The sequence below is a fragment of the Chinchilla lanigera genome, unplaced genomic scaffold (assembly GCF_000276665.1).
Source record: "Chinchilla lanigera isolate Chin_1 unplaced genomic scaffold, ChiLan1.0 scaffold00016, whole genome shotgun sequence".
Classification (NCBI taxonomy): Eukaryota; Metazoa; Chordata; class Mammalia; order Rodentia; family Chinchillidae; genus Chinchilla; species Chinchilla lanigera.
The window spans coordinates 25,760,819-25,774,268 of record NW_004955417.1 but is presented as its reverse complement, the minus strand read 5'-3'; the positions used below and the strand labels follow the sequence as shown (position 1 = coordinate 25,774,268).

At 47.2% G+C, this 13,450-nt stretch overlaps 1 protein-coding gene across 3 annotated transcripts in view; it reads right to left on the bottom strand.

Moving 5' to 3' along the window:
- Positions 1–201: 201 nt before the first annotated feature.
- Col14a1 (collagen, type XIV, alpha 1) overlaps positions 202–13,450 on the bottom strand; it is a 194,521-nt gene continuing 181,272 nt past the window's right edge. For 2 of the 3 annotated variants that reach the window (XM_013512819.1, XM_005381916.2), the window contains exons 46-48: positions 4,389–4,466; positions 2,654–2,809; positions 202–1,029 (exon numbers count right to left, since the gene is read on the bottom strand). In XM_013512819.1, coding sequence (XP_013368273.1) covers positions 950–1,029; positions 2,654–2,809; positions 4,389–4,466 — 314 coding nt within the window. In that variant the 3' untranslated portion in view covers positions 202–949. Of the gene's footprint in view, positions 1,848–2,653; positions 2,810–4,388; positions 4,467–13,450 lie in introns of all 3 variants that reach the window. The other variant, XM_013512820.1, reaches the window with a different exon arrangement.

Sequence of the window (13,450 nt, the reverse complement as noted above, 5' to 3'; positions counted from 1 at the left end):
TAAAATTCTGTTTTTCTGTCTTAGGTTGACTGTTTCTTTTGTTATGCTTCCTACTGCACTCAGAATGAACAAATGAATGAATGAATGAGTGAGTGAGTGAGTGACTACAAATTTGAACGCTTACCTACAGAATGGCAGCTGTTGTTATATTGGCAGACACTCAACTAAGACCACATAAATGCAATAAAAAGAATCCACATACTTTGTTTTAAATTTTTATTTGCTTACAAAAGAAAATAGAAACATGTTCTCAAAAACTTTTCTGCATGTACTAAGTAATCCCTGCAGACAAGGAGAGGCAAGCCCTGGGACATACTACCTGACAAATCAGAGCTGGTGGAAAGTCGTTACTTCACATGAGTCAAAAACCACTGAGAAGCTAGGTCCACTCTTTAAATTATGAAATCCAGAAAAATTACACACTAGAGCTTATTTTTGGATACCCGTGAAACCAGCCACTACATGATCTCAGAGTTGGACAGATCAATTATGCAAGAGGTAGTGTCACTGATATTGAATCCTTTTTCTTATCAGCAAAATCATTCCCATAGGGTTGGATTGGTGGTATAATCTGTGATTCTCTTTGACTCATTCTTTTTCTGGTGGGGCCCATTTCCCTCCAACATTGCCATACCTATCTTGTTCATTTTAGAACTTGAGATCATCTGCTACACAAGATTCCAGGGTTTAATTTATTTTTCCAATTATTGTTTGGGCACTCTTCTCTGAAGAAAACAGCAAATGGAAATCATTTCTATGGTGTCATAGATTAAAGGGATTTTTAAAAATATGACTTTTGTTAATAATCACAGTAGTAGTAATACTATCCAAGGAGGAGATTTAGGCTGCAGACACGAGTTCCCCAGCATACAAACCCCGTGACAACATTTTCTTGGGTAAAGTTCTTTAAGAGGTCTTGCCGTTGGTCTTCCAATGTCCTCGGAGGCTGTCAGATCCCAGAGCCCCACAGTTCCAAGGCTTCCTGCTCATCTTGGACAGGGGTGAATTCAGGTTGATCTGGATGGGGGGCTAAAGAGGAAAAGTGGGGTGGGGACTTGATAGAACCCAGAGACCACGAATTGATATCCTCCCCTCAGTGGGTCCTCAGAGACACAGCTTTGGTCATCAGCTACAGAGATATCCTGCATGCACAGAAAGCAGCAGCTGCCTGACCCACCACACCCGGGCCACTGCCCCCTTTCCCGGGTCTCAGGGTTAGCAAAAGGAAGAAAGGACAACTGTTAGAGAAATGGCTAGAAAACTAGAATCACAGCCAAGGGCTTAAATAGTGTGTGTTTTATTTACAAAAGAAACCCTGAAAATGCAGAAGAATTACAAAAAGAAAAATAAAATTTAAAAATCAATCTCATGTTAGAAGTCCATCCTTGGGAGACAATAGGGGAAAAGGCCAGGTGAGGAAAGGACAGTAGAGGGACCAGGCAGAGAAAGACTCATGTGCCTGCGTGGGGACAGGATGGAGGAGAGAGCATCGTGCAGCTGATTACAGACCCCTCACACAGGGGGCTGGGGATAAACTGTCAGTGTACAACTGTACACCTCCATCCAGGCTGATCCGGTGCAGTCGCTCATATTGTCATTGACTGCACGATTTGGTTGTGTCCCAGTGTCATCACTCTAGCACATCTGGAGCAGGAAGGGCAAAAGATCTGAAGTGGAAAGCAGGGAAGCAGTTGAGGCAGGAAAGAGGAGTGCCTGCTGTTAGGGGCAGGGGCTTAGTCGTGGCGGTCAACAGGACAGTTCTGTATCCATAGCCAAATGCCCATGCCGAGGTGTCCAGAGTGGAGGACATCCACGTCAGTGCTGGTAATCGTTGTAAGGGATCAGATCTTAACAAGGGATGGGGATGTGAGAGAACAGGGAGGAAAAAGACGAACAGAGAAAAACACATCAGCAAAACTTCTATCAATTCCCCTGGCAACTAAGGTTAAATTTCTCCTGAAGCAGAGCATTTAAATCCATTGACTAATAAGTTCATTGCCAAGTGGCCGTCTCTGAACCACTCTCCTGAATAACTACAGCAGAAAGGGTCCCTTCGCAGAGCACGCAGAGAGCAGACAGTTTTAGGAAGCATCATTTTTCAGGGTCTCAGACCAGCAGTTAGTGACGAGGTGCAGGCAACATGGCCCCTTCGGTTTCTTCTAAGCTTATCCTTGGTCACCTAACATGCTTTTGGGGGAAGATATCACCCCAGAAAACCTCGGGAACCTGCTTAATTATGGGGAATATTCTAAGTTGTGAGGCTTCTTCCCTAAACAGTAAATTTTCCACATGTCTTGGCCATAGCCCAGTAGTAACACAGAAAGGGCCCCCCAAAATGTCCAACTATATGCTCTAAATGGCCAGAGCTGAGGTCAGAGGCCAAGTTTCTGTGGATCACCATTTGCAAGCAAAGAAGGTTTAGCTGGGCTGTTATCCTGAATTTCCTTGCAAGGGTTTAAAGAAGCAGCCTCTACAGTAATTGCACTTTACGGCACATGCCTGTGGGGAGCGTCAGGCAGCAAGCAGTTCAAGCACCGCTTCCTCAGCGGTTCAAGCTCCACTTCCTCTGAGAATTACTCTTTTCAGAGTATCCCCTCCACACTGCGGTAGAAATAGTAAAACTGGTCAAAGCCCATATGAGGGTGGCACTTACCTCCCACGCCATAGGCAGAACATGATGACGGGTCGCAATAGCCAGGCTGGCCAGTAGGTCCTTGTGGCCCTGGTACCCCCAGGTGACCTGGAGGACCCCTTGGTCCAGGAGAGCCGGGGGGCCCTGGGCTGCCAGGCCGACTCTCCCCTGAAGGCCCTAGAAAGCAGAGGCAAATGAAGAAGGTGAGTTTTGAAACCACTACAAAGCAAACCGATTCTCAGGAGAGGCCATCTGACACATAAACGTTAGGGTGATCGGCTCGCCTCTCTCCACTGAGTTCTTTTTGCTAAACTAGATTCCCTGGACATGGGATCATGCGGTAACCACACATTCTCCTGCAGGGCAATGCTTGCAATCAGCTTGGAAAACTGGGAAGCAAAGTATTCTTTTCTCTGTAAACCTTGTTCCCTGTCTAGAGCTCTGGCTTTCCAGCACTGTTCCTTGTGAATTCAATGCATGGGCATGCACACACCTGTATGCACAAGCATATGTGTACACACAGGAACACACTCGTCTCAACCTCCTAACCTAGTTAGAAGGCTCGTGCAAATTAGTATTGGCTTATGGTTCCAGATGATTAAAATAAAGTTGTCTGAGACTGAAAAACATTATCCTGGGGAAGAGAAACACAAAGTCTGAAATTGGATCCAACACACTAATCTAAAGTTTCTTTAGCCTCTCTTGCATCAACCGAGATCTTAGGCTGAATGGAAACGGGAGGACCATTAAAATATTTTTAAATTTAAGAAGTGTGTAGGTTCGGGTTTGGGTTTTATATGCTTGTTATTTTTAGTCCAGGGTTCCAACAGTGTTTAAAAAGCACTGATCAACTAGACATAAACCTACTGAACTCGAACTGAAGCGAGAAGTAGGGCCAAGTGTCACCTTCTATTTGAATAGAATGGTGGCTCTGAACACATTTAGTTCCATTCGAGCCTCACCCACCAACCACTTATGGTGTAGTGCATAATTTAAGGTCCTTTCTTCATACCATGTCCAATAACAGAAGTTTTTAGAATAGAAATGGTCCTATTGCGTGAGGAGTATCTCTTACAGTTAGATTGCAAAATCATTACTCCATAAAACATTTGATTCACTGGCTCCGACTGGGCTGTAAATATGCAACAGAATGCAAACTATAATGTGGCACATGTCTGATCATCCGGGGACCATTCTAGAAGCAGACATTGCACACAAAACTCCCACAAAGTCACTGGGTAAGGAGCGGCTGTTGCTCCTCTAATTCCCTGTTCTCTAGATTTCATGTCTCCCTCCTAGCTCGCCTGGGGGCATGTGACAGTTCCAGCCCGGTGAACTGTAATCCGAGTCGCGCGCCACTGTATTTAGTAAGGGAGACCTCGGTGCCTTCTTTTTCTTTCTCTTGGAGGCTACTTGGCCCCTGGCAGAGGTCAGAGAGTCCAAAAGGGGAGAGAACTGCTTTGCCCACGTGCAACTTTGTGGCTGTGACAGGAAGCCTCTTTGTGCCCATTCTCCAAGTGTGTGGGGTTTGTTACTCCGTCACAGCTTCAAAAGGAATACAGACTATGTTGTAGTCTTTGCCGGTTATTCCCCACGGAGGGTCGTTATTCACCATCAACCTCCAGACAGAGCACATGAGATATGTAGCCTATCCAATGAGGTACAAAGATGTCATAGGGCCATTTTCCTCACCTGTGACAGCCGGTGAGTATAAAGATTCCCATCTTGCAGTTTTTCATTAGGTAGAAAGATTTACCTGCTGGTCCAGGGGGGCCTCTTGGACCTTGAGTTCCAACACCTGGATTTCCTTTCTCTCCCTTGAGACCAGTTAGACCTGTTTCCAAAAAAGCAAGGAAGAAAAAAGAGAAGAGAGAGGGAAAGAGGAGAGAGGAAGGAAGGGAGCAAAGAAGAAAGGAAGGAAGGACAGGAGGGAGGGGAGGAGGAAGGAGAAAAAAGGTAAGTTGTCTTTAAAAGTAATCTTGGTATGTAGCTCTATCTTTCAGGTTTTCAAAGTACCCCTGATGACCACAATGAGGCGGGCTGGTTTAAGGTTATGGGGACCGCAGGACTTTGTTATTAAATTCTGATGCTGGTAGCTCATGCACAATCCTTGCAGAAGTCTGGTTCTGCATCAGAGTGTGCAACCTGCAGTTACTGTACAGCAAATGCTCTCTTTCCCCTTCCTGCTGAGGCCTGGGGCTGGCCTGGCTCCGAGGGCACCAGGCCCCAAGACGTGCGCGGCTGGCGCTCCACGGATAGCACCATGGGAATCACAAGTAGACCTGTCTAACATTTTCCCTTTGGTCCACCCTGTAATGGATCTGAACATGGCATGAATTATAATTAGGCAGCAAACTTCTGAAGAGCATGAATTTCCATTAAAAACTTGGAAGCGCCAGGAAAGCCTGTGTTTGATTTGGCTGTGTCTGCCCCATAAAAATCTCAACCTATTTGAGTTTCTTTTCCACGGAGGAGACTGTTTCTTCCAAACAATGCATGGTGCCATTAACAAGCTATACATTTCGCAAGCAAAAGCAAAGGGACGTCGCCCAGAGCACCTCATCTTCCAAACAGGCCCTGGCACAGGAGGGCCCCAGCCTCCCTGAAGTCAGGAGGGTGCGCGACCGGACCCAGCACCCTGGCTCCCCTCCCGGAAGGTCTCTGCCCTCCGCTTTTCAGGAGCAGAGCAGAACGCAGAGCTGCCTCTTCTCTGCGTTTCACCCACTGAGAAATTATGTCCAAGGGGCAGAGCCTAGCAGAGAATGTAAATAAATGAAAGCAGCCAGCCTGAGAGGTGATTTAAGATTCTGTTCAATAAAATTGTTCCTTGAGCATAAAAGTACCACGTTCCTCGAGTTCAGCTCACAGTCACCTCTGAGGAGCAACCACCGAGCCCTGCACTGCCCAGCGCGGCATTCAGACCAGAAGCGCCCTGGGGAAGTGTGCTGCGTGCTCCTGTAGGAAGGGGCGGCCCGGTTTGGTTTAGCTGCTGGGTGCTCCCTGACTTGTCAGTCAAGGCTTGCACCCTAATGTGCAGCTGGGAATTTCGCAAAAATGGCCCTTCCTGTGTGAGAATTGGCGTTACTGATTTTGGAAGAATCAGAACACGGTAAAATATACAGATGACTAACAGCAAGCTGCTCCTGATTAACCACGGTGACTCAGGGCCTCAGGGCCTCCTCAGGGTCATCTTGATTGTGCAGAGCAGGAAAATCGGGCTGAGGGACATCCAGGAAAGCGCTCTTGGAAGAGCTCCACAGTGTCCTGAGCTGTCCTCTGTTTCTTCATAGGAAAGCAAAGAAGATCACAAGCAGATAATCTCGCTGCCTTAATTTTCTAGCTCTATACAGAAAAACAAGTGGAATTTGATACAATCCGTGACATTAGTCCAGGTAAGTAATGGAGAGCTTCCAAAAATATTTTAGCCCTTGAAAATGTCCTAGAAAAGAAGAAAGGAAGTCTAAAGAGGCAATTAGAAATTAAGAGGGAACTTGGGATTTTATTGTCCTTGAAGTTATTATGCCAAACTACAGACAGGCTAGCGTATGAATCTTTGCCCATGTGTGTCCATACGGGTACATGTGGTTCTCACAATGAACAACTACTTAGGTCCATATAACTGAAATTGGCTGCTTCTGGGGGGGTATTGAAAAAATGCTAGAAATTATAAGGATGGAGATGAGAAGCCAAGCTTATACTTCCAAGCTGTAAAAATAGACCTGGGCGTGATGTTTATGTGCTTTGTAGGTCCAGATTAAAAGTCAGAAATAGAGCTTCCCAAGTGTCACCGCGTGTGGAGGCCCAGAGGATGAGCAGGCTGGTGTGTATAGGTGAGCGGACAGCTCAGGAAACAAGGCCAGCCTGTGTGTGCGTGCAGTAAGGTAGTGCTGAGGCACAGCTGCTGCCGGGAGTGTGTGGTTTTGTAGTCAGGGACAGGTGGCTCGGCCTCCCTGGGTCACACCTCTCCGGCAGGGCTCTAGCAGCACCTGCCCCCTCGGTTCTTCTAGACCTAGGGGAGGGACCTGTGGGCATACCCTGTATCTGTGGGCATATACTCTCTAAGACATCTCAGGGCACAAGCCTGGGCATTTAGCCCTTCTTCAGCCCAGTCATTGCGATCATTAATCTTGTTTTTGAGGTCCCAGGGTGGAGTTGCTGGTGCTGGAATTGATTGGGTTAGCAGAGACGGGTGCCAGTGACCTTTCCACTGTCCACTTTCCGCACACCTCATGCACACACACACTCTCCATCACCAACATTCCCCACAAGAGAGGCGTATTTATTAAATGCATCCATTCTTGAGTTTCATCAAAAGCCATTTCACACCATCTAGTTCTTCACTACTAATCTAATTGTGACCCTCCAATATCTCCTTGTTTGGGGCCATAGTAGCCAAGATCTGTTGTTCTTTGTATCCCTAGTGTCAGTCACTACACTGTCGGTGGGAGTGTAAACTAGTACAGCCATTATGGAGACCAGTATGGAGATTCCTTGAAAAACTAAAACTAGGGGTTCTGTTTGACCCAGCTATCTCCCTTCTAAGTGTCTCAGACACTGTATCACAGTGCCCCAGGCATATCCATATTCATAGCAACACAACTCAGAAGAACCAAGTCTGGAAAGCAGCCTCTGTCCATCAACCGGTGAACAGACAAAGAAAATGCGGTACTTACACGATAGAGTACTACTCTGCCATAAAGATGGATAAACGTGAATCATTTATAGGAAAATGGATGACCTTGAAACCAAACTGTTACATGAAATAAATCAGACACACAGCTTAAATATGGCATCATTTTTCCTATGTGATAACCCTGGAGTATAAATTAAGGGTAAATAAAAAGATAGTTGAGAACTAGGAGACAGACCTTTCTCAAGTGGGCAGGGGTCAAGAGATGAGAGCGGGAATGAGAAGGAAGGGATGTAAAAGAATCAAGAAGTGTTCTGTAATGGACCGACTCCCACAAGGAATATAATTTTTATGCACCACAATCATGGACCAATAAAAATGAAAATTTAGGAAAAAAGAAGTATCTGTCAAACACATGGATAAATGAATGAAAGGCAAAGTTGGATCACAGACTTTGACAGAGCAGAGCTGTGGGCTGCAGGGCATCAGGTATGCCCACAGATCCCTCCCCTAGGCCTAGAAGAACTGAGGGGGCAGGCGCTGCTATAGCCCTGCTGGAGAGGTGTGACCCAGGGAGGCCGAGCCACCTGTCCCTGGCTACAAAACCACACACTTCCGGCCGCAGCTGTGCCTCAGCACTGCCTTACTGCACGCACACACAGGCTGGCCTTGTTTCCTGAGCTGCCCGCACACCTGTACACACCAGCCTGCTCCTCCTCTGGGCCTCCACACGCGGCATCTGCCTGTGCTTATCACGTTTCCACAGCTTCTTCATGCACTGACCCACTCGCCCTCTGCTTTGAGCCTGAGTGGGGGTTCGTTTGCAGAGGGCTCATCTTGCTTGCCCCAGCTGTATGCCCTGGCCCGGACTTTCCTCGTTCGTTTCCTGCTTTCTTTGGCCTGTTGGCCTTGGAGCAGGGAGACTTATGTCCTGCCTTGGGCCCCAGGCCACACCAGCTCTGCTCCACCTAGCCAGTCACTTCGCCCTGACCCCAGGCCTTCCGAGCAGCACCCGGGATCCCTGCCCAGGCGACAGGCCAGGCCCATCGTGCTGCCATTGCAACTGAAACTCGAGTCTGGGGCGCAAGAGTTCAGCTATGCTGTATTTGTCTGCTGCCTGGGATATGCTGGCGACGAGCTAGCTAACTGCAAGGCGAGTGTTCCTCACTCAGTGTATACTCCAGTGCCCACTGGCTGGGAAGCACTTAGTACCTAGCCACCGAAGGCAGCCGGATGGGGCTCAGTTCAGCAAGTATTCCATGCACTTTGCCAAGGTCTGCTGTTTCCCCACACTCGTCTGCAGGATGAGCGCTGGCCTGTGGGAACCCATGCTTGTGCTTGGGTGGCCAGAGCTGAGAACGCGGTTGTTTTAAGTGTAAATAAACCGAGTGCCTTTCCTGTATCAGCAACCGGCCATCTATGCCCGGCTTTACAGTTCAGGGCTTAGGGAGGGAAACAGAGCCTCTAGCTCCTGCAGCCGGAGGACTTCACACAGCAACTCCATCACCAGAGTGACAGAGGAATTCGGAGCCAAATAAAAATGCAACCTGCAAATGAGCAAGGGCAGGAAAGCAGGTCACCTAGGGAGTGTGTGAACAATGGGAATAACCGGGGTGACTGCAGCTAGAAGTCCAGGGAGTTCTGGCAGGGCCTAGAAGTGGACAGGGCACTTCGGTCCAAGCAGGAGCCCAGGGCTGCAGCCCTCGCTGATCGGCAGAGGAGGCGCGGGATGGAGAGGAGCAGTACTCCGGCTTTTCCCTCCTTGGTGCCCTTCGATCTCTCTCCAGGCCTGCGGGCGGCTGATCCTGCTCAGGCGCAAGGAGATGGGGAAGAGCAGGGTCAGGAACGAGCCGTGCTTGCGGCGGGCAGGGCGGCCAGGACAGAAGGAGCCGCATCGGGCGTCCGACCGGGGGAGCCCCGCGGGGTTTCCAAGCTGTTGGCACCACAGGACGTGTCCAGGGGCCATCGGCGGAAATGACCGAGCAGGGCGGCCTGGGGAGGGCGGCCGGGAGGGGCGCTGGCCAGGGAGAAGGTGAGGCGCCCGTGGCCCTTTGCACTTCACCGGCTTCCGCAAGGAGGACCCCGAGCTGCTGAGCTTCCTGTCCCACAAAAGCTGGACCTGCCTCGGCTGGGCGCACAAAGCCGCAGGTTAGTTAGAGCGTGGCCGGAAGGGCCGGCTTCCACTGCAAAGCGGAAGCAGGGCGCTGCAGGGCCGGAAGTGGGCCAGGGAGGAACAGCTCCCCAGACCCCGGGCCAGGCCTGCGCTTCCGGTTTCCCACCAGCTTCCATCTGGCCGGAGGCTGCAGGCAGAGGAGCCCAGACGTTTTCTGCACAGACTCGCTGATGTGTGGGCAGGGAGGAGGAGGAGCAGGCGACAGAGGAGAGGGGAGAGGGGCTGCAGAGGTCACAGGCACCCGCCCTGAATTCCTTCTACTTCCCCTTCCCTTCCCCTCCCTCCATCTCTTGGCCCCCTTTCCATTTGCGAAAGATCTCTCTCTCTCTGTTTCCTATTATCTATCTTTATTTCATTTTTCTCTTTATTTATTAGAAACCATGCAATATAGAAGCTTGTGCATCTGATTTATCTCATATAACATGATGGTCTGAAGGTGCATCCATTTTTCCCACAAATAACTCAAGTCTCTCCTTCTTTATGATAGAGTAGTACTCCTTTGTATATAAATATATTACTGCCTTTAAATCCCATTAGATATCTATAACACTGATTAAGAAAATTATGCTATTCAAAATTAATGGGAAAATGAGCTGATTTCTATGGTTTAAAAAAAAAATTCAGGTCAGCCAATGAAAAATATTGAAATGACAGCTTAGTCTTCACTCTTCACAGAACAGGAAAGGATAGCATGTGCTCCACTTTGGGAGGGAAGGGAGGTGGGTCAAGGTACAGGGAAAAGGTCCAGGGTCTGAGCAGAAATGTCCCAGTGAACAGGACCCTTTAATAAAGAAGCACATCTTACCCCAAGGGTCCCCCCCCCACTGGGTTTTCCCAAACTTTCAAAGAGCTTTAGAGAAGTTAAACTACTTTGTTATATTCATCTCATAATTTAATGCCAAAATAAAATCCAGAACAAATGAAAATGGAAAAGATTAATACCTGTAGCTTCTATCTATATGTCTTTGCCCAGCTTTAAAAATGCATTTTGGTTAATTTATTATCATATATTTATTGATTTGAAAGTCATGTCAAAAAACTCACTGAAGGGGCTGGGGATTTAGCTCAGCGGCAAAGCGCCTGCCTCGCAAGTGCAAGGTCGTGAGTTCACGGTACCGGAGAAAAACCAAAAAAAAACAAAAAAACAAAAAAAAACCTCACTGAAAGTATTTTAACCTAGCTAATATAAACAGCTTTAATTTTATCACATAAACCAGTCCATGTTATATTTCTAGTGCACTTGTCTATGTTCAAGGGCTGGAAATTCCAAAATTAGAAAAGTATGTTCTTTCTTTCTTTCTTCCTTTCTTTCTTTCTTTCTTTCTTTCTTTCTTTCTTTCTTTCTTTCTTTCTTTTTCTTTATCTTTCTTTGTCTATCTCTCTTTTCTTTCTTGCTTTCTTTCTTTTGACAAAACTTTATTAAGTGTCCAGGCTCCAACTTGTGATGTTCCTGGCTCAGCTTCCTAGGATTACAGATATGCACCACCATGCCCAGTTATGCTTCTTTAATAAAAAAAAAAGTCTCAGGCAGGAATGGTGGTACATAACTGTAATTCCAGATTCTAGGTGGCTGAGGCAGAAGGACTGCAAGTTGGAACTTAGCAATTTATTGACTTAGTGAGACCTTAACTCAAAATAAAAAAGATTTAGGATATAGGTCAATGCAATGGTCCTTGGTTCGATTCCCAGTACTGAGAAAGAAAGAAAGGGGAAAAAAAGAAAGAAAAGAAAAGAAGAGAGGAAAAAAGGAAGGAAGGAGTCTGTTTCTGTCTCTATTTCTCTCTCCCCTTCTATCCTGTCTTCCAATAAAACCAAATCCCCTACTTAAAGTCTCACCCAGATTTTCGGGCTAGATTTATAACACAATGATGACTTACACTGTTAACTTGGCAACAGTTCTTATTAGCACAATGGCATAGGATGGACGTGCTGTAGCCACGTGAGCTTTGGTTTCTATTCTGGTAATGGGGGAATGAGGAATGGAATTCAAGAAGCCGGCCAAGAGGTAATCAGCACCATAAATCTCCTCTGATGCATGAGGTAATGGTTGTATTTCAGGTATTATGAGGAATAAAAGGAAAAGTTACAGTAAATGTGGTCTTTGGGAAGAATATAGCTTTGTTAGGAAGATAGGATTAACAGAAGTGAAATCATTAGAGGTCAGTTCAAGAACATACTAAATGATATATGTCACACACTAACGAAGTGCAGACTAGTCATGTATTAATTTATCACATATTTATACAGACCTACTCTAGAGACTTTCCTAAGGTTCTGAATTTTTTAAACTATGGAAATCATATTACCTTCCATGTCAAAAAGGTTTTTATACATACCAGTTATAGCTTGTTGTTATTGTAACAAGGTCACATTCTGCTAATTACAGAGTGAAGACGTCGCTTAACCTAATTTAAACTTATCAATGAACTTTGCTAATCCTTTTTGGTGTTTGGGGGATGCTTTCTTCCTGAGTATAATAATACCAGAAACAGGAACATAAAAGACACTAAATTCTACAAAAACATTTTTCCTGTATGTACTACTCCTTTGGGGGTTTTTAAACCTGCATCTTACCTTATTTTAAAACACATATAAGGGATGAAAACAGGCAGACACAGAGTGGGCTGTCCCTTCCCAAATCCCCTCATTCTTCAGTGTCCTAGAGTCACAGGACAGAGGGGCATTGTAATGGACAAAAATGTCATCCTGCTGGCACTGCAGATGGCCTGGGTTTGATTTAGAGGAGACGTTGCCTGAAATAAATACTCAGAAGCTCTTTGATAAACCTTCCCCTGAGACAAACAGCCCGGGTCTCCTGTACTTGCATGTGGGCTTTGCTTACTGACTCACTTCTGACACACACAGCATAGTGAAAGGAAAATCCTGTACTGCTGACACCAGGTCCCAAAAGGAATTGTGAGATCCTCCTCTCGCTCTCAGCATTGGCTCCAAGGAAAGCAGCCACCATGCTGTGAGAACATTTGCCTCCCCGGGAGAGTTCCACGGTGACGAACAGTGCCTGCACAGTTTCTCAGTTCATCTTGTGGGGTCAGGAAAGACTCAGTGTGGCAAGATCAGTGCTAGGACTTCCAAAGAGAACATAGATGACCTGGGTCTGGTGGCGAGGGCCCCAGGCCGTGCTCTCTGCTTCCTGAGTCAAAATTTCTCTACTCCCAGTGCCCTGGGGACAGAGGGGGCCTCCTTCTAGGCTGCCGGAAGGACATCTGTGTGTTGCTGAGGAACAGTGCCTTCTCTAGGTCTGCTGATTTTGTGCCCTGACACATGGAAAACCTTCAGAAGGAAAAGTCACACCTGGATGACGATCGAATCACAGAGCCACCAGTGAGGGCCGGGCAGGGCTAGGCAGCTCCACCCGCCTGCTCCCTGACCTTGCTGCTACTGAGGCCTGGAGGGCACCCAGGGAGACGGGGTGTTGGGTGGGGTGTCTGTGATCCGAGGTGACCCGTGAAAGCTCTGTGCAGGACAGGGGCAAGCAGAGCCTTCAATGAAGAATAGTTTGTTTATGAGACAAGGGAAACAAAGCTCATTTCCAAATGGAGGGACAACATATAGAGAAGCGCAGAGGCAGAGGGCACGATTCCTGCTGCTTTGGGTCAGGGAGGAGGATGAAATACGGCTGTGGGAATCTGCACGTTACTTCCTAATTTTATAGCAAGATCAGGTCTCCTCCAGCTCACAAAAGTGCATAATCACAAAGCAGACAGGTGACAGTTGGCTTTGTCCCAGACCTGCGTTCCAGACACTGTGTCTTAGGGACCCTTCCATCACCCCTCAGTCCTCGTCTCTTTTCCCTGTCACTTCCTTCACGGTGACTATGCCATCTCCACTTCCCGCTTCTCTTTTCTGTGCTTCTGGAAGGAGAGCTCTCCCTCCCTCCCTCTCTCCCTCCTTCCCTCTCTCTCTCTCTCTCTCTCTCTCTCTCTCCTTTCTCTCTTGAATGAGAGATCTTGAAACTATTGAAACTTGGTGAAAACCAATCAAAGGGGTCTTATCA